Here is a 20,317-nt window from a genome sequence, read left to right as displayed (position 1 = left end):
ATTATGATTATCTTCAAACGAAGGAAAAACAAAACATTTTATGAACCAGAATAACCAGAAGAATTATAGGCTCTTATGGTATTTGAAGCAGACACTTCACAACTAAACAAGAGTGGAAGAAATACTGAAAAACATCCCACCAATAAAGAGAGATGTCCTATTATCAAAGTGGACCTACTAGTTTCAGAACAAGAAAGGCTGGAATCAGTCACAAACAAAATGTGTTGACAAAGACCGGTCTGGAGAGGGATTGGCTCAGAGAGAAAGAGACAAATCACCTATAAAATTGCACAAAACACAGTGCATACGAGGCAAGAATAGTGCAACATGAACTCTTTATTTATGGACTTGCTGAAAGATATGTGCTATCGTGCTGAATTAAAGAACCAGTAGAAGTGGACACTATAACTTTCTGCTTTTGGAGCAGCAAGTATTCATTTTGCACATTACACATTTACAACAGTCCTCCATTTTAAAAATGCGTGTGACACTGGTTTGATTCAACTGCTAGGTTTACACAGCCTGAAAGTGATTCAAGATTTGAAGGGCGTCCTACAATGATAAGTTATGATACATAAACAATATTTGCAAACAAAACTCCATGCTAATTGTTAATCTTGACCATTCCTATGGGAAGAGCAAGGTAACAAGACTTGGAAGATTAGTCTTTCTGTTGGAGAAGTGTAAAATCAATCCCACCTCACGAGATGTGTTAGGAGTGCATTATAGCCAAATCTAGTCCGCCCTCATATGTATTATGTGTGACTAATGTTAAAGATGACATTGGGGGTGTTGCATATTTAAAATGTCCTCACAAACTAATGAAATCTATGTGTATTTAGAGATGTAACTGATAGAATTGTGGTGCTTACATATTAATATTTCATGACACATATTTGCAAACGTTTGTTTGCTAAAGGATGAATCATGTTACTACTGTATTCATTACTAAAGTACATGTTGAAACTTTGATTTATTTATGTGTATGATAGTGTGCATAAATGAAACCTGTGCACTTGTTAACTTCGCCTAACATGTGGGCCAGAGATGCATTTGGATTCAAGCTCACGTTTCAGTTTAAGATTGTAGTGTAGTTCCTATATTCCCAATAGGCTCTGCGCATTGGAATAACATAAACGATAGTTTAGACGTAGGACTGAGGTCGACTAGGTCTCTATTGAATATGTTAGACTTAATTATGAATGCCAGCTAGCTCAGAGGTCACTAGAAACTTTCTCGAGTGAACAGGAATGAGTTAACTTTCCTGAATAGACAAGAAGGGATTCGCTTCTGACAACCGCATAAACATGACAACTTTGCTCCCTCCAGAATAAGGAGTATATCTCTAGAGTCGTGTGAAAACAATAGAGAGCTATTTCACTCAGTCAATCATGCATGCTTAGTTTCACCAGAGTGCAGAGAAATAGAGAGACAGGCGTTTTCAATAAAAGTTGTTATTTATTGAGCAGTCTACTTTCTCATGCAAGAGAAGTGAATTGCCACAATTGCCATACTTGTCATAAAGTAAAGTCCGTACAGTAAATGGAGTATTATGAAATAATACTGTAAAAGCATTTATATGGTTTCTGAGCCATATGATACTTAAAACGGATAAAATATATACAATACATACAATGATAAAAGTTGGTTAAACGTACTCAACTGGTGCTTCTAAAATACGCCTACCCCGGTGTACCTAACCTAAGCCTAGTACGTGGGAAGGAGTAAGTGAGCTGTAGTTTAAGTTAAGTTAGTTTTGCCAAGAATCTGAATCAAGAATTCTCTAAGGATCTAATCAGCTCCATACCTTGGTTTTAGAAAGAAGGAGTTCTTGTATCTCTTTCTCAGGACTCGATCTCCCAGCAACCTGCAAGGGTGACTGGAAACACTGGAGCTGGATTTCTCGGCAGGAGAAAAGACAGCGTCTCTCTCAGTGCGTCAAATGGGAGGGTCGGCTTCCTTCGGCACTCGCATCAGCTGGTCTTTGGGTAAGTAGATAGCCGCTCTGCCTCAAACCACCGTGTGTTTGCTTAAGGCAAATGCTGGTATATTTATACCTGGAATGTGCCGAGTTTGACGTAAGGTTGGACATAAGACGTCACTAAGAACTGGCAGTTCTTTCAGGACTTTCAGGAGTTCTAGAACAAATCAAAACAGAAACAGGGGGAATTCCCGGGCTGCTGGAGGCTTGGTTTGTTTAACAAACACGTTGTACTTTCTAGGAGTCTAGGGAAATAGTCTTGCCGTATTTGGACTGCATTGGCTATGACTAAATATGGATAGGATTCTTATGCCTTTATAAGGATATCATTTGTTATAACCACATAAAGGCATGAATCGGGAATATTTAATTAGGGTTCTAGATACGTTCACAACAACATTTGAATTAGTCTTTTCCATTGCAGAAGAAATGTTGCATGTATTTTGTGCTCCCACTGCAGGTGGACAAGACGTCACTAGTAGAGAGAACAGGGTCTTTGTTCTTATTAGATAGTGAGGCATGTGAAGTGCCAACTGGGATGAGGAGAGCGTTAACAAGATGGGAGGTGAGTTCTCATGGGAGAAGAAGACGAGACCAAGAATGGCTGAAATAATTTATGGGAAAGGCAAGGTGGTGTGAAGAAGCCAATGTGTGCTGATAGTATGGAGATTTACTGAGTACAATATGTGGGACGTCCTTTAGATGTAACTGATGTTATGAAGGATTGTGGTGAGACACAGAAAGTTGGAAATTATTTTATTCAAAGATTACTATTAATTCCTTAATCAGTCGCCAATTTTACAGCACAAGAAGAACTGGTGTTTGAGTATACTGCGGCTCTTTCACCCCTAGCTCATTGGTTCACAATTTGGTCAAGTGCTGAGCAAGGGCTGAACCAGGCTATCCTAACAGATTGTAATTCCTTGGATAAAGGTAATTCTATTCCCATGGCTCACTATATTAAAGACTGGCTAGAAAATCTGGGGTGTCTAGAGTTATATTGGGCACCGGAGAGTATTACCAAAAAGATCAGTCTAGGATTAAAAGGTAATTTATGACAAGAGTTACAGCAGACAGAGAACTAAGAAAAGTTTTAAAACCCAAGTTAGAGCCCATATACTCCTAAAACCAAATGTTTTTTCATGGGACCCTATCCCCGCTTTCTTTTAAACCGTTTTAGATTGAATCTTTTGCACTAGCTTTTAGCAGATCCCCAAGGGCAGCATAAGGTGGAAGACCAAGGGCCCTGCTCACGCGATAACTTCTCGGTCTGAGATACAATGCACCTTATATTTTTTTGTTATCAGTACCAGACCCTAAGGCAATGTTATATTTTAGAGGTGCTCAGAGGGAAGGGATTTTTGCAGGTAAAACCAACCCTGGTTCACCTTCAAATGGTACAATCCCCCAATATTTGCTTTAATGTGGCAAGCTTTTTAGTGGGTACTTTCAGAAGTAAGAAAAAACTTTGAGCAGCTGAAATTATGCAAAGGCGTTTTTAAATGAAATCCTTTTATAGTATTTAAATATTAAAGATATGTATTTATGAAGAAATGTACTTTTTATCTATGTTTTTAGGGATGTGATGCAATTTTTGTGGAGAAGTGTGGCTCACTGGTTAGAGCGGCAGACTCTGAAGCAGAGATCAGGCCCGGGACCAGGGTTCAAGTCCCGACGCGGCAGGGTCTTGGGCTCAATGTCCGCGGACTTGATAATTCTCGCCTCGGTGCCTACTCTAATCATGGGTCCCACGCTACAACTATGGGCAATAGCTTGCTTAATCTCCACAATGGCCCCAACAACACTGGGATGCCTGGCTTCACCTTGGGGGTGCCCAGGAGGGGCAGTGAAGTAGTGTGGCTCACCGGTTAGAGGCGGCAGACCCGAGATCAGAGGACGGCCCGGGACCAGGGTTTGATTCCCGGCATGGCAGGTTTCTGGACCAGGGTCAGCGGACTCGATAATTCTCTCGCCTCGTGCCCACTCTGATCAGCGATCACACTCGGCAACTCTGGGCATTAGCTTGCCTCATCTTCACTAACGGCCCCACCAGACCGCCGGGGATGCCTGGTCTCACCCTGGAGATACCCATTAAGGGACCATCTCTCAGGGAAGCCAGGAAGGGTTTCGCAGCGGTCGAAGCGCCTTGGGACCCTCCGGGTAAGTAGTGCGCTATATAAATGCCTATACATACATCTCACAGGGAGAGCCAGGAAGGATTCCACAGCGTTATACAGCGCCGGGACGCCCCGTTGCTGGGGCAGCTGTGCGCTTTACAAGTATACTACATTTACATTTACATTTTGTGTTTTTCATTTAACCAAATGAAGTACCTTTCCATTGATTGAACTGATGTTATGATGTCACGTAGTGAGGGATAGTTAGCATTCAGACTTAGGGCATCCTGAGGTACAGACCTCTGCTTTGGTTAGAGTGGCTTTATGCTACTTGACCCATGTTGGAGCTTCTTTTATAGAGGTCTCTGACGGCTGACACCTTTCTTATTTTCTTTCTTACCTTATTCTTGCGCGAGTTGAGGGTTGCCACTATAAAATTGGTTAGAGCAAAGACAGATAGAGGGATCAGATGCCTTATTACTTATATGGTAATAATCATATCAGTTGTTTTCTTTTTGTTATGCAGAATGAATCACTTTCATAGATTTAGCTTCATACTATTTGTATTGTATTTCTATAGAATAATGATTAGACTAGTTTATATTAATCTGTTTTTGAATTTGAATATAGAATACAACTTAATAACTCGAGATTTGGTGTCGAACTGAGTTATTGTGTAGCCGGATGACTACACTGTATTTGGAAATTGAAAAGAAGTGTTTCCCTTACCTCTCATGTCGCACAAAAAGTTAGCCAACTAAATGTTATGGTGTAAGTGGGCCCAGACTCCATCACTATCCAATGTTGAAATTTGTGATAAATACACAGAACACCATTTGTTTAGCCTTACTGTTGATTCCATTTCAGTTGATATGTGAAACTGTCAAAGTGCCCTTAATTTTTGATGGTACATTATTTTTCTCCCCTCTGCCTTTTTCCTTCTCCGTTCTCCTTTTCCACAGTTGCTGACTGGGCTCCTTCATTGTATGAATCAAAGAAAACACCCACCATTAATCTGTGGAGGTAGGATGACCTACTGGAACTACCACTTCTCTTTTCAGATACGAGTGGGTTACCAACCAGCCCACCCAAACTGTGGGTGTTCGCCTTTGTTGAAGTTCCAGCCCTTATTTTTCCTATAGTATGGCATTTCAGGTCAAACCTATACCTCTCATTTTACTTTCACTGAATGTAAATGGCATGAGCCACTATAAGAAGCACACATTATGATTATGAAATCGCCACACATTACGCTGACTCAGGTAACACATCTATCAGCTGTTGAATCAGAAAAGCAAAAGAGGGACTCCAGCTCGTGTCGTCCGCTGAAGAATATTTCGACCCAACAACTTTAACAATCCTTCTGCAACTCCTCGCTTCTCTTAAAGGTGCAGATAGGCAATGCTGTTCCAGAAGATTTTATAATATACTAGCTTACCCGTTGCGCGTTGCTGCGTTCTCAGAAGAAAGGGAATTTAAGGAAACTTGTTATGATAACATGCAATTTACATTGTGTCATTTTTATTGAAACTTATTCATTTTAATATGGAAAACATTTTAAAGTGCTGTTTTAATTCTGTTTATTTATTCGAGTGCTTGTGGATACACAGTATTTTTTGTTTTTCCGTCTGGTGCGTACACGAATAAATCAGAAGGTTTTCCGACACGTAAGCTGGCCACATACAGTTGTCCATGTGGGAAGCACGGATTCTCCAAATCTAGTCCACACACTTGCAGCGATTGTCCTTGTGCTTTGTTGATGGTCATTGCAAAAGCGAGTCGCACCGGAAACTGTAAACGTTCAGTATTGGAAAGATTATGAGGGCCCTGGGGGGCCGGAGGGCCGATATTTAACACATTTTTCTTTTTTTTCTTTTGCCAGAAACCTTCGCGGGAGTGTACTCAACAACTTTTAACAAATTAATATTATTTTATTTATTTTTTTTGCCATAAACCTTCGCAGGTGTGTACTCAACAACTTCTCAAAGTTTCATGCCGAACGGATGAATGGTGTAGTAATGCATAAAGGACACACAGACAGACATACATTTTTTTTATATATATAGATAGATGATCTTGAGAATATGGGTAAATCTGGAGAGATACGTTTTTGATAAAAATGGACACTTTCGGTGCCAAACTCATTATAGGATTGATATACACACATAACACTACCAAATCTCAGTTTCTGTAGTCAATCTCCAGAGCATTCACTGATTTTGGCTACATGTGGTGGTAATGGACAGGGATTGGAATCTTGAATTAAACCTCATGCCAAATAAGCATGATCCCATGGACAGAGTTAATGCCAATGATAGGGTGCTGCTGCGAGATGTCATGGAAAAGCTCTTGGATTTATGGCATCTACAACATTCTAGAGACAAAGAATACAACTTTGTATCATGGGCACAAGGCTCCTGTTCTAGGATTGAGTAATACCTTACTGCGAACTGAGCACCAGCAGTAAAAACCCACTGGTAACATAACGTGTATTACTAAAGCGACGTTATCCCAAATCATGGAACCTCTTGTTACTGAAATAGCAGAGGCATGTTGTTTAACAATACAATGCTACTCGTTTTATGGACCTTGGAAGGACGAGTGGCTGAGCGGACCCACCCAGGATCAAAACCTGTGACCATGAGGTCAAACACATATCGCTGGACTAGATCCTTTCCAGATGGAGAGATTTCAGAACATAAACCTGTATATTCAATTGGGGCTGAAGTTGGGTCATGTGGTGCCACCATCTAAACGACAGAGAAAAATTACAACTAGAAATAAATCACAGAGACTCTTCTCTAAAAGAACATCCACACACATAGCTTGACTTAAACAATGACTCTGTGTCTTCAGTGTTGACCCTGTGGGCAGCCGGAACGGCAGCCATATAGGGAAACCTCCTGACATTCTCAGATGTGGAGAAATGCAAAATGAAAAAGAGACACAGGCCACCACAGAAATGGAGTTCAAGAAGGCTCTGGACCACTCTAATAAATTTCACCTCCATATGTTTTGATGCTATTAGAATGGGATTTTTTTTAATCTCAATGCACTGTTCACATAAAAAAAAGAACACACTGTAAGCCATCTGAGATAGTGCTACTATGAACAAGGCACGTAGATCGTTCATCTTTTAGCGCCACAACTTAAACAAAGAGAATCAGTCTGCGATCCCTGTAATTCTTGAAAATGTTCATAAATCGGTCACTCACTCTGTCGAATCCACAAAAACGTTTGCATCCTACTTTTGTCAACTGTAACTTTCTAACCATGTTTACACATAAAGGATGGTGGAGTATGTATAAGGGACTGTGCTCCCTGTGCGTTCTACCAGGGGCAAGAAATGCTGGGAAATAACCACAAAAGAGATATTGGAAGTTACATTTGATCTACCACTTACCAAGGCACTGGGTGACAGTAGACTAGCTAGCAAGTTTTACATGAGAATCAAAACTCTGATTACCCCAGTAAAGCATGCAGCATTTAAAGAAGACAAAACCACTCGTCGATTATGCAGAGAATGTATCAATACATTTATAAGGGCCACTCAGAACCCTGCAAACAAAATCTAAACCACATTCATGACTGTCAAGTAGGATTTGTTCCTGACCGTGCATTTAGAAATCATTTGTGATTACTTTCTAACATAGCCTGTCATGTCAACAACGTTTTAGAGGTCTACCAAAGAAAACCTTTGACTGTTCTCTGGGGAATCCCTTTCAGGATAGTGGAAAGATCAGACATTGGCCCAAACTTTATAGCCAAGGTGAAATGGCAATGACTTGATCCATCTGCTCAACCTGAATGCAGGAGTTTCGGACACTTTTCCTATCTACATGTCCAAAAGTCCCAGTTGTTCCTTCTGCCAGGTCCTATTTGTTCTTGCCCTCAAACTCCCATAGTAGCCATCATATGAGAAGCTGAGAACGTCAACAGGACAGACACTGCAGGGTGTTGCTCTAAAATGATGCTGTGTGCAGATGACATTCTTACTCTGAAGGTACTAAGGACATCCACCCTCCACCTAATATAAATATTTGACAGCTTCAAGTCCTTTTCAGGATATGGGAGTAATTGGGAATAGAGTGAGGCTCCTCTCCTATCCAGATGCATCACGATGGAGGTGGTGACAGAAGGGTATGGGTTCACAGGACTATTGTCAAACTAAAATGTTTTGGTGCCTTAATCAACAGAGAACTGGTATACATGATTGTCAAAAACCTGCTGCCTCCTATTGAAAAACCTATGAGGACTTCACAAAGTGGCCCTCCATGCAATTATCTCTTTAGGGACGAATACAAAGTGTAAAGATGTTAGTGGTGCCAAGGTAATACTATCTGCTGTTGATGCTGCCTCTCCCATTACTCAAGCTACTATAATGACCACAGATAGGCGTATTAAGGACTTTAAACTGGCAGGCAGGAAACCCAGGCTTTCACTTGTCAAATATATTCTGACAAGGTGATGGGTGGGTGTCTTTTTTCTACTTAATGTGGACCACCAAAACCTTTACAGCTAATTTCTTTGGCCCCAGATTGCCTAGATCTTTCAAAGTAGACCACTATCGATACGATCTAGACATTGGACGGAACACGGTGCAGATAACCATGGTGAACACTGGACAGCAAGCTCCAAACTTATGGAAATGATTTATTACATGGTAGACTACATATACCGAATCCAGCTTCTACATCCTAGGATGGTTGTTGGATAAAAGTGCACACTCACATGAGATCTGGTGTTCTCCACCTTTCAGATTCCTCTCTGTTCCACTGTTCCCCCTTCTCACCCCCGACACTCGCCCCACTCATGCCCTCTGGTGACCATATTGTATTGACTCTCATCATAAATGCTAGTATCACTCACAATCATGGTTCTTTCAAATGTTTTTAAGGCATTTCGGTAATTTTAGCAATGCTCATTCAACTATTGTGACAAGTCTTCTCTTCATGCATCCACTGGTTACAAAACAACTTTGCTCTGTTGTTATTTCATTACTTTTGCTATGCTACAGGAAGTTCTCTTGATCACCCTGGAAGTAGGAAGGGGGTTACTAGGCCCGGAAAGCACTCCATGGCGTAGCTGCGCTGGAAGTGTTCAGAGGAACAGGAGACAGGAGTTAATGCATCCATTACCTGTAATTGCATTACCCCGAATCCTACTCCCTCACTTCTATTCATTACACAAACAAGGCATCCCTCCATCACTAGACACCTAAGTGATATAATCATTTTTATATAAAGCCCCAACCCTCCTCCAGCCTCCTGTAATACCTCATAATCTGAAACCATACCAAAAGGTTGGCCTGGACTACCAGGGATCTAGGGATGTAATGAATAGAAGCGAGGGAGTAGGACACAGAGTAATGCAATTAACAGTGAGTAATTGATGCATTTACTCCTCGTCCCTCCCTCGCTTCCCTTCATTACACATACGAGATGTATAAAGCCAAACAGGATGACCAAATTAGATATGCATTAGATTAGAAAAACACAGCCAACAAAGGAAACACCGCTTTTCAGGAACCATAGCGTAAAGAACCCTGGAACTAAAAACCTCAGAACCGGCAACCTCCAGGCTAATCCGGTAATGAAAGGCAAAAGTCAAAGGTGAAGCCCAGGTGGCAGCTCGACAAAGCTCGGAAATAGAAGCCCCCTGGATCTCAGAACAGGATGCGGTCATGGACCTAGTGGAACGACTCTGCACCCCTAAGGGAGAAATGTGCCCAGCAGACTTGTAAGCCAGGGACATCAGAGATCAAACCCACCAACTCAAGGAAGAAGTGGAAGGACGCAACTCCCGATTTACCGACCCAAAATTCACAAAAAAGGGAATCAGAATGAAGAGAGGAAGTGACACGTTCCGTATAGATCAAGAGAGCCCTCTTGACATCCAACAAGTGCAGCCGCACTTCAGGTTCTGAGGAAGGAGAATCAAAAAAGGAAGGCAGGATCAATTTCTGATCCCAATGGAACTGGGAATCCACCTTAGGACGAAAGGAAAAGGGTAGACCTCAAAATATTCCTGTCATCAAAAAGCTTTCAAAAGCGATGCTTGAAAGACAAAGCGTTTAGTTCATTTAAACATTGAGCAGAAGAAATCGCCACCAAAAAGAAGGTCTTAAAAGAAAAGAAACGTAAATCCACAGAATCCAGAAGCTCAAACGGAGGCTACATCAAGGCCTTCAAAACCAAAGACAGATGCCAAGATGGAAAGTGCTTCAGAGGGGCAGCGATAACATTATGCAACCCCTTGAAAAGCCATCCAATCAAACCATCAGAATCAGAGAGATTGCCCTAAGATCTCCGGAAAGCCTTAATCACAGCCCACTGAAGACGAAGGGAGGCAACCTTCAATACCAAAGAAACCCCATCCTGGAGAAATAACATCAACTCAAATAAGGTAGAGGAAGCAGGATCCAAACTTGACACCACCTACTGAAAGAACACCAAGACCTTAAGTAAGATTTGTTGGTAGAAGAGCACCTAGCCGCATGCAGAGTCGAGGTCAAACCTGCAGGAACCCCCTTATGCAGCAGCCCTAAGGGTTCAGCCTCCAGGACAGAACATCCTGCTGTAACACAGGGAACAGCAAAGGCGAGGGGGTCAGGGCAGTAACCACTCCAACTCTGACCTTAGTTCCACCATAAGAGGCAACCAAGAGGCCTGAGGCCAGGCTGGGGCATTCATGACTACCAACGCCCCCAAAGACCGGACCTGAAAAAGGGACTGGAGAATCAGAGGAATGGGAGGGAATGCTTACCGCAGACCTGAGGCCATGGGAAGGAGAGAGTGTCCACAGCCCAAGCTGAACTCTCCCAAAATCTGGACACCTTGGCATTGCCCACACTTGCAAAAAGGTCTACCACTGAAACACACGCACAGTCAGCTCTTCAAACAACTTCGGATGGAGGCAAAAACCCACAGGCCATTGGGATGGCTCAGCTGAGAGCATCCACCAGAGAATTGGACACCCCTTAAATATGATTCACCGAGATCGTCATCAGACAGGGCTCCGCCCCACAGAAAAACTTCTCCTACACCAGATCCAGAGAAGGGGACCTGGTCCCCCCTGTCTGTTCACATAAGCCATGGCCGTGATGTTGTCTGTTCTTACCAGGACAACCAAATCCCTCAGCAACCGTGCGAAGGCCCGCAGAGCCAAACAAACAGCCAACAACTCCCTCCGATTCGAATACCTCCCTCTCTGAGAGTGGAACCCGAAGCCCCTCGTCTGATAAACCTCCACAATGCCCCCCACTCTGTGAGGCTGGTGTCTGTGGTGACCACTCCAGGCGCAGGAGGGGGAGACACCCCCCCCCCCCCCGCAGTAGATGATCCCGAACCAGGCACCAACCCAGATCCTCCCTGATTTGAGGGTACATCGGTATCGGAGAAGAGAGGGGGAGACAATGGGGAGACCATTGTGCCAGAATGTGTGCCATCAGCTTGTGTAAATGAAACCGGACCTATGGAACCAGAAATACAGTGGCTGTCAGCTCCCCTTGAAACTGGAGCCAGAGAGCCACCAGCTATTTCCTGTCCTGTTTGGAACAAAGAGCCAAAATGTGAGATTGGATCCTGGACACCCGAACCTCTGGCAACGTGACCACCATCAAATCTGTACGAAATCTTGCCCCAATAAAGAGACAATCCTGGGATGGAACAAGGCAGGATATCCCTCCTGTGCTTCTGCAAAACGTTCAGAACCACCCCTATGTGACTAAGAGCTAACATGAATGAGGGAGCATGAACCAACCAGTCATCTAAGTAAAGGTGGAGAACAATCTGCTGGCTGTGAGCCAAAGCCACCAACGGAGCCAACAGCTTGGGGAAGAACAGGGGATTGCAACACCACAAACAGGAATTGACAGTCCCCTATCGCAAAATGCAGACATTTTTGATGCTCCTGTGCCATGGGAACATGTAGACAAGTGTCCTGTAGGTCTATCGAAGTCATTAGGTTCCGGACCCCTACCAACAGAATTATGGACTGTAAAGTCACCATCTTGAAGTGAATGGTCCTGACCCACCGATTCACTTGTTTTAGGTCCAGAACAGGCCTGAACTCCTTGACACCTTTTAAACAAGAAAAAGAATGGAATAGCACCCCATTCCCTGCTCCTCCAGGGGGACAGTAACAATCGCCCTCTTGTCCAGTAGAGCCCGATCCCCATCCAGAAGAGCCTGCATCTTCCCTGAATCCCTGGGGAAAGAAGTACGGATGATGCCCCAGCTGGGAGGCAGAGTGACAAAGTCTATACGATAACTGCTCCTGACAACATTCAAAGCCTAATGATCCCTCACATCTCGACTCCAAGCCTCCAGAAAAATACAACAGCCTCTGGCCCACAGGTCTTGAGGCTGCCCAGCAATTGTTGTCAGGACTTCCGCTGGAAGGAATCAGGCTGACCCTTGGCGCCTGCCAAGGAAGAGGCCTTCTTGGGCTGGAACTTTCGCTGACGGTATGAAAAGGGCTTGGAGGACTGGCAAGAGGAATGAAAGGAAGACGAGGAAGTAGGAGGATTCCAAATGCAACGGGTGTAGGAAGACAATTAATTCTTCCCCTAGTAGGGAAGAGCATGCTTTCAATCTTTGAAAGCTTTGGTAATCATGCTGTCCAGTTGCTCTCCAAATAGCATTTTACCCTAAAACAGAATTTTTATGAGAGAATACTTTTCGGAGGTTCGGCCTTCTAGTCTTGCATCCACAGATTCATCTGTGCCAGAATCATGAAACCAGAAGCTATGGCAGAATATTTAATGACATTCGAAGAGATGTCTGCCAATTATTTAGCCTCTTGCTCCATATGAACCAGTAGGTCAGAGCAATCAGTCTCCCCCTGAATAGCAGTAGCTAGTTTCTTAAAGTCCAATACAAAGGACTGAGCAGCTTGAGCAGAGAAGATACCTGCCTTCAAAGTAAAATTCTCCGCAGAGAAAGCATTCTTCATAGCCCCATTAACCTTGTCTTTAGTATCTGAAGGACAGCAATCCTCCGGATTGATCTCTGTATGACCAATCAGAGTGGCCATCATGGCGATCACCTTAACAGAGTGAGGAAGAGAGTCCTCTCCCTCCTCCAAAGAGTACAGCTTCTGTAAAAGGCGTGGAACGGAATATCATCTTAGGTCACGCCATTCGCCAGCTATCAAGTCTTTGATGCGACCATGAAACTGCATAGCAAAAACAGGGGGTTTAACATACTGGGGAAAAATGCCCTCCATCCCCTCAGAAGAAAAGAAGGTGAAAAGCCCAAGTTCTCCTGGATATCTTGAAGAATATCCAGAACCTCCTCGCTACACACAAATTTCCCTGTAGAGGTAGAAGGAGGGCTGCTTCCAGAAGCCGATGAGTCGTCAGAGGGTGAATCCACTGGACCCAGCGCAAAATGAGAGTCCCTGCTTTTGGACGGAACCCTGGACTCCAGAGCACGAGCCACAGCAGCCTCAATCATAGCCTGCACCTCAGAAGCCGACCGTAAGGTAGAAGAATCCACTGGGCCCCGGGACCTACTCCGGCGAGCAGGAATGGGTTCATCATCGTCAAAAGAAGAGGACAGGACATGCTTGCGCTTGGATGTACGTTTCCCCAACATAATGGCATACCACCAAGAAACCAGCAGAGAGACACCTAGATAAAGGCATAATCCCCTTCACAAAGGACCAACCGCAACAGCAGAAATAAACTGGGAGGAAACCTCAGTCTCCAATAACCAATGTGAAAAAACAAACATCCAATCACAAAATAACACAAAGGATTGTTAAATTGATTTTCAAAAATGGCCTCTTTCACGGCCATTACTGTGCCCAGTATTCCAGAAATGGGCAGCCGAAGAGCCGCGCTGACCCATCTGCTGCCACATCTCCATTTGGCCTACTTTTCAACCCGGAAGTACAGCCCCAGCCACGCCGAGCGGTGATGCCGTCATTCGGACTCAGACCTCGCTGCCCAACAGTACACCGTGATCCCTTACTCGGCAAGGGAAGGCACCCTGATGATCAGGCAGGCCCGTCATGCCCATGCAACCATGTAGGAAGAAAGATCCTGGCAACACCGTAAACACCAGAAGAAGAGAAGTCCAGAAACAACCGCACCACCGCAGTTGGCCAGCGCGTGGTACTTGCGCCTCACGTCAGTTGAGACAAGGGAATACAGGAGGCTGGGGGGGGCTTTATATTTAAAAAAAAATACGTCACTTGGCAAGGGTGTTTGGTGAGGCAAGGATACATTGTATGTGTAATGAAGGGAAGCGAGGGAGGGACGAGAAGGTATTGAGGATTACCTCAAGATAACGTTAACAATGAGACCTCTGGACTTTTATCAACCCCTTTTTATTTAAAAATATTCTATAACTGCTTTGTGTTATATCTTCTGTCATGAGCATGACATGGTTCTATATGCATGTCATGTTCATGTAATGTGCGATGGTATAATTTAACTTGAGCAACCAACGCGGAGCTGCAAAAAACAGAAGGAACATTGGCAGAGTTTAATTTTGCTTTTGGCATTCCACAACAATACTGAACATTTCTCCAAATGCAATCTAACAGCTTGGACCCGAAATTGAAAGACAGATCTTCCTGTTTATGTGCTAAAATAGCTTATTTAATGTAATTTGCTCTTGTTAATTCAGAACATTTGTATGGCAACAAACACTGTGACTGAGGATGCCGGAGTGCGTGCCCCAGGAGGTGGTGAAGCCAGCAGCACTCGAGGCAATGACGACATTGGTCTAGCCAATGAAAGAAGCTCAATACTCACCATAGCGTCCATAAATGGGAAGGCTGCGAGGTACAGAAAGGCCTTCCGCGTTTTGCTTCCCACTGATTCGTCGACGTGGTGCAGCTTATTAATAATGTAGTATCCCAACTCGCTGTATGCTGCAGAGAAAAAAGGTTCACAGGTAAGCGAATAACATAAACAACGGGACCCCCTCTAAAATGATTAAAGCCAGGGAAAAGAGAGGAAAGTATAAACACAACAAGAAAAAGTTCCCTCATGGCCTACATACTTTGTATGTTGCGACATGGTTCATATAATTTTCTATGTCCTTCAAGATATACCAATAACACTTTCTTTGTTTGTATTTCCAAAAGTTTATTTCTTTTTTTGTATAAATATCAAAAACTTTTTTCTACTTTAAAAAAAAAATCTCTCTTTTAAATTCATTATATATATTTTTGGGTCAGTTTAGACAACCATAAAAACATGATTCATCATTTAAATACATTTTAGGTTTTGTTCACAAAAAGAGAAGAGAAACCCTGATACCACAACACTATTCACACTCACATACTACTCATACATACACTTGCACACAAATCACTCCTCATCCAAAACAATCTTTTTTCTGTATATAAGGTATATTCTCAGCAGAGAATAACTCTGTCTGAGTGAGAACCACAGAGTGTTATGTGGGATTACACGCCAGGTGGATTCGCGTTTCAGTGGGTTTGTACCACCTTCCTCAGGACCTCGACAGAAAAGCGTTCTCCTTTTTGTGTGGATACAGGGTATCCTCTGGGGACTGTGGTTGTAGGCCAAAATGCCTATCGATATCAAAGGAGGAACTTATTCAGTTGTTAGTCCTAATGAAGTAGCAGTTATTAAGGATTTGTTTTGGAAGGGTTCCAGTTTCTTTGAGAAGTCACAAATATTGTCTTTTTCGGGAATTTCTTATTATGCTCTGTAAGCTTGATTGTCTTTATATTCTTCTATTTATCCAAATCACAAAATCATTTTGATGGCCATACACGGAGTTAGAGATGCTGTTTAGGGTACTATATACTTCAACAAAGTCTCCGAGATCAATCCGCCCGTAAGAAAGGTAAGCAAAGGCATACAGGGTTGGGTGTGCAAATTCCGACCCTGCACAAAATAAAAGGCAAGCAATAATAAACGTTTCTACATTTGTGGATAAATTATCAGTCACGTGTTAATTTGCTGAACATGAAATACATCTTAAAAGTGTGCAATAGTTTTCTTTTTAATTCAACCACTTTAATATGATGTAAAATATACCGATCAAATAATTAGGAAAATTAAACAAATAGATTTCTATTATGCCTACCTTGCATCTTTATATCTTTTTTTTTTTTTTTTTTTTAAATTTTCTGGCAGAGGTAGTACATACAAGGGTATAACGAAATGAGGAATCCAACATAATTCTTTACAGAAAACCATTGTACATTTTAAATCCAATTATCAATTGGTGACCATAGCTTCCGACCAAAGGTCTTCTTTTTGAGTCCTTTCAGTTTGTAAACTGCTTTATCCAATCTATAAACATTTAGCAGCTTTCCCAACCATAACTCAAAAGTTGGTGGATCTACATCCAACCATCTAGAAGTAATACAGGCTCGATAAATAGACATTCCCATAAACATAAAATGTTCTTGATCTATAGTTAGATTCCGAGATGGAAAATAAACACCAAAAATAATAATAGTAGGATGGAGCATAATCCGCACATGTAACACATTAGTCAAAAACTTTTCAATCTTTTCTATATATACAGCCAGTTTAAAGCAACTATAAAACATGTGAATTGAGTCGGCTGCTAAGGTTCCACAACGGCTACAGTTAGTACCTTTTAGAGCTTTCCATTTTACCAGTTTTGCAGGTGTGTAGTACAGATCTAAGGTGGACATAAAATGTTGACTCTTAAGAGAGCTATTGATTAGTGTCTTATTACTCATCTCGAACACTTTTACCAAATCAATTCCTTCAATATAAAGCTTTCTCTGCCATTTCAGGGTATGATGATCAAGATCGTTCTGCACCCTATTGTTCATTAACTGGTAAATAATACCAATACGGCTATTCTTCCTAGAACTTTCTAAGATATCAATAGTTTCCATAGTATCGGTAAGTAAAACATTTTTTTTTTCCAGGAAGCTACGAATCTGTAGGTATTTAAAAAAATCGTTCTTAGATAAACCAAATGTCTCTTGTAATTTAGAAAAAGACATAAGGGACCCATTTTGATACAATTGACCAAGTAGATGAATCTGTTTCACATGCCATCGGTAGATTACCATATCTTGGAAGATTACGGATAATAACTTATTATCAGACAAAGGTGTATAATAATTCAATTTTGGGATTATACGTAGAGTTTTGTTCATTTGCCTCCAAATTAAAAATGCAGCAAGGACCACCTTAAACTTTGTTTTTTTATAGTAACTGGGTTCAATGACTTTCAGCAGGCATTGCCGCGCATGGGTACCTAGAAGCATTTCAAAGATAGAGGGTGCAATGGCTGGTTCTGATACATAATCATGAAAAAGCAATACCCGAAAGGTTTTCAAAGCAATAGCCCAGTAATACATTCTAAAGTTCGGGAGCCCCAGACCACCACAATCTAATGGAAGAGTACACCATTTTAAAGATCTTCTAGCGCGGTGGTACCCCCACAGGAACCTAGACACCATTCTATCTATTCTATTGAAAAGGGACAAGGAAAAAAATAAAGGAATGGTACGAAAGAAATACAAAAATTTTGGAAAAATCATCATCTTGATAACGTTAGTTCGTCCATATAATGACAAGTGTAAATTATTAAATCTTTCTAGCGTTCTGTTAGCAGATATGAGTAAGGGGTCTAAGTTTAATGCAACAATATCCTCAACCTTAGGAGATAGAGTAACACCAAGATATGAACCAGTAGCATTTAATGGGATATCAGTGGGTTTACCCTTTTCCGAATGTATAATCTGGGTTTTTGTAATGTTTAGCTTATAGCCAGAGACTTTCCCAAACTCACTGGCAAGATCAATTATTGTGGGTAGCGCAGAGGAGACATCAGAAGTGACAATAGCCACGTCATCTGCGTACGCTAAAACTTTATGGTCAACTTCGAAGAGACGGACAGATGGAATATTAGGTTCCAGAATAAGTCTACTCAAGTAAGGTTCTAAATATAACGCAAATAAGAGCGGGGAACAAGGGCAACCTTGTCTGGTCCCTCTAGTGATAGGGAAAGGTCTCGAATGGTCAATACCTAATCTAATTATACCCTTAGGTCCAAAGTAAAGTGAGCGCACCGCTAAAATGAATTGTGGGGGAAACCCTTTCGCTTCTAACACAGTCCAAAGGAATCCCCAGTCCACTCTATCAAACGCTTTTTCAGCATCGAGTAAGATAACCCCGACTGGGGATTCCTTTGCCTGTGCCCAATCTAAAAGTGTGATGACACGCTTAACGTGATCAGTAGTGTCTCTACATCTGATAAAACCATGTTGAATATGAGAGACCAGACTGGACATTACCTGATTTAGTCTATTTGCAAGAATTTTAGAATAAATCTTACTGTCTACCGTAATAAGAGATATGGGTCGATATGAACCTAAATCTTTTGAGTCCTTGTTCTTCTTTAAAAACACCACTATAATAGGGGTGGACCAGGAATCAGGTGGTTTCCCTTGAAATGCTGAATTAAAAATCTTTACAAATTCTGGTTTCAGCATATGTCTGAATGTCCGGTAAAATTCAAGAGGTATCTGATCAAATCCCATGGCTTTGCCTGCCGCGAGACTCAGAATAGCATGTTCAATCTCATCACCGCTTATTGGACGACTAAATAAGTCAATCTCTCCGGACCCCAATAGTAGTTGGTTGGTACTGTGAAGATAATTTACAGGATTTAAAGTCTTATCTACTTCATTGTTGAAGTCATTATACAATGTTTTATAGAACTCCAAAAACGATTCTAAAATTCCTTCCCTGCGTTCGTGATAATGACCATTCATGTCATTAACACCCTGAATTTCATTAATAGAAGATTTCTGACGGAGGCGTTGTGCTAAGATTGTACCGGTGCGCTCACTATACTCATAGCGTTCAGTTTTGTATTGCTTAAAATCTAATGCTACTTTATCAGCAATATGGGTCCGAAGACCAGAGCGTTCAATTACTAGACGTAATTGCGCATCTTCTATACCTATGTTATTCTTACATGCGGTCGCAAGATCCATCTCAGCTAGCCTGATCTTATTTAGCCTCTCCTTAAATTCTGTTTGTATTTTTTTCCTCTTAAAGTTTGCAAAGCTAATTGTTTCTCCGCGTACGATTGATTTAAAAGCATCCCAAACCACTGGTGGGGAGGCCGTGTCGTTATTTGTTAGAAAGTAGTCATTAATGATAGTCGCCATAAATTGCAAATATTCTTCATCTAGTAACAAATTTCTCTGGAATGACCAGGATCTATTTAAGTTCTGGCGTTCTATAGAAACCTGAATCTCAACAATTATGGGATTATGGTCTGATATGACTTGGGGTAGAATTTCGATACTAATTGTCTCCAAAAACTGCGCAGAAGTAAAAAAATAATCTAATCGGGCAAATTTCCGATGTGGGCTGGAATAAAAAGTGTATCCAGGATCTTTAAAGTACATTTTATGCCACACATCCACTAGTCCGTTATTCAAAACCAACTCCCTAAGGGCACTATAAGTTCTAGGTTTATAACCCGTATATCTCCTTCCTGATTTGATATTCCAGTCAGCTGGCAAATGGATATTCAAATCCCCACATATTATAATTGGTTGCGTCCACATAGCTAGTTCTGCATTAATCGTATTAAAAACTTCGGCATCATCTAAGTTTGGCCCATACAAACAACATATAGTAAATTTACACCCGCCAATGATTAGCTCAGCAAGTCCCCATCTACCCCATTTATCGGCTATAGTTTTCAAACATTTCCCAACTCCCTTTCGCATACAGATAGCAATGCCTCTTTTTATACCCATCTGCTTAGAAACAAGTAGCACATCCAATCCCAGTTTATCCAAAAGTGAACGCTTATCCCATGCAATGTGAGTTTCCTGTATGCATAATAAGTCAATGGATAAAGTCTGAAGCATTGAGCGAAACATTCCAATCTTTTTGAAGTCATTAAGACCGTTAATATTAATTGTGCATATTTTAACCTTTTTCTCCATATTGAAATAGTGATTGAGAGATATTAGCAAACATCAGCAATATATAATCCTCACTACTACAGTTTGAATACCAATTAAACATCCTTGCAATGAATACCTCTGCCTTACACCCCCACCACCAACCCTTACCCCTTCCACCCCCCACCCATTGCCCCAGAACCCCTCCCCCCACCCTCCCCGTTATAGGAGGCATAGGAACTGCCAGTTCCTAAAACGTATGGGTGCCGTGTCCCTGGGCCAGAGCGTCCTGACAGGAAAAAAGGGAGAAGAA

At 42.0% G+C, this 20,317-nt stretch overlaps 1 protein-coding gene across 1 annotated transcript in view; it reads right to left on the bottom strand.

Moving 5' to 3' along the window:
• Nucleotides 1-20,317, bottom strand: part of ANKH (ANKH inorganic pyrophosphate transport regulator) — a 508,089-nt gene that overhangs the window by 241,984 nt on the left and 245,788 nt on the right. The window contains exon 3 of the mRNA XM_086965246.1: nucleotides 14,864-14,982. Coding sequence (XP_086821372.1) covers nucleotides 14,864-14,982 — 119 coding nt within the window. The remainder of the gene's footprint in view (nucleotides 1-14,863; nucleotides 14,983-20,317) is intronic.

Source organism: Lissotriton vulgaris, chromosome 4_1, assembly GCF_964263255.1.
Source record: "Lissotriton vulgaris chromosome 4_1, aLisVul1.2, whole genome shotgun sequence".
Classification (NCBI taxonomy): domain Eukaryota; kingdom Metazoa; phylum Chordata; class Amphibia; order Caudata; family Salamandridae; genus Lissotriton; species Lissotriton vulgaris.
Note: the sequence above shows the minus strand (reverse complement) of the source record. Positions and strands in the feature narration are given on the sequence as shown.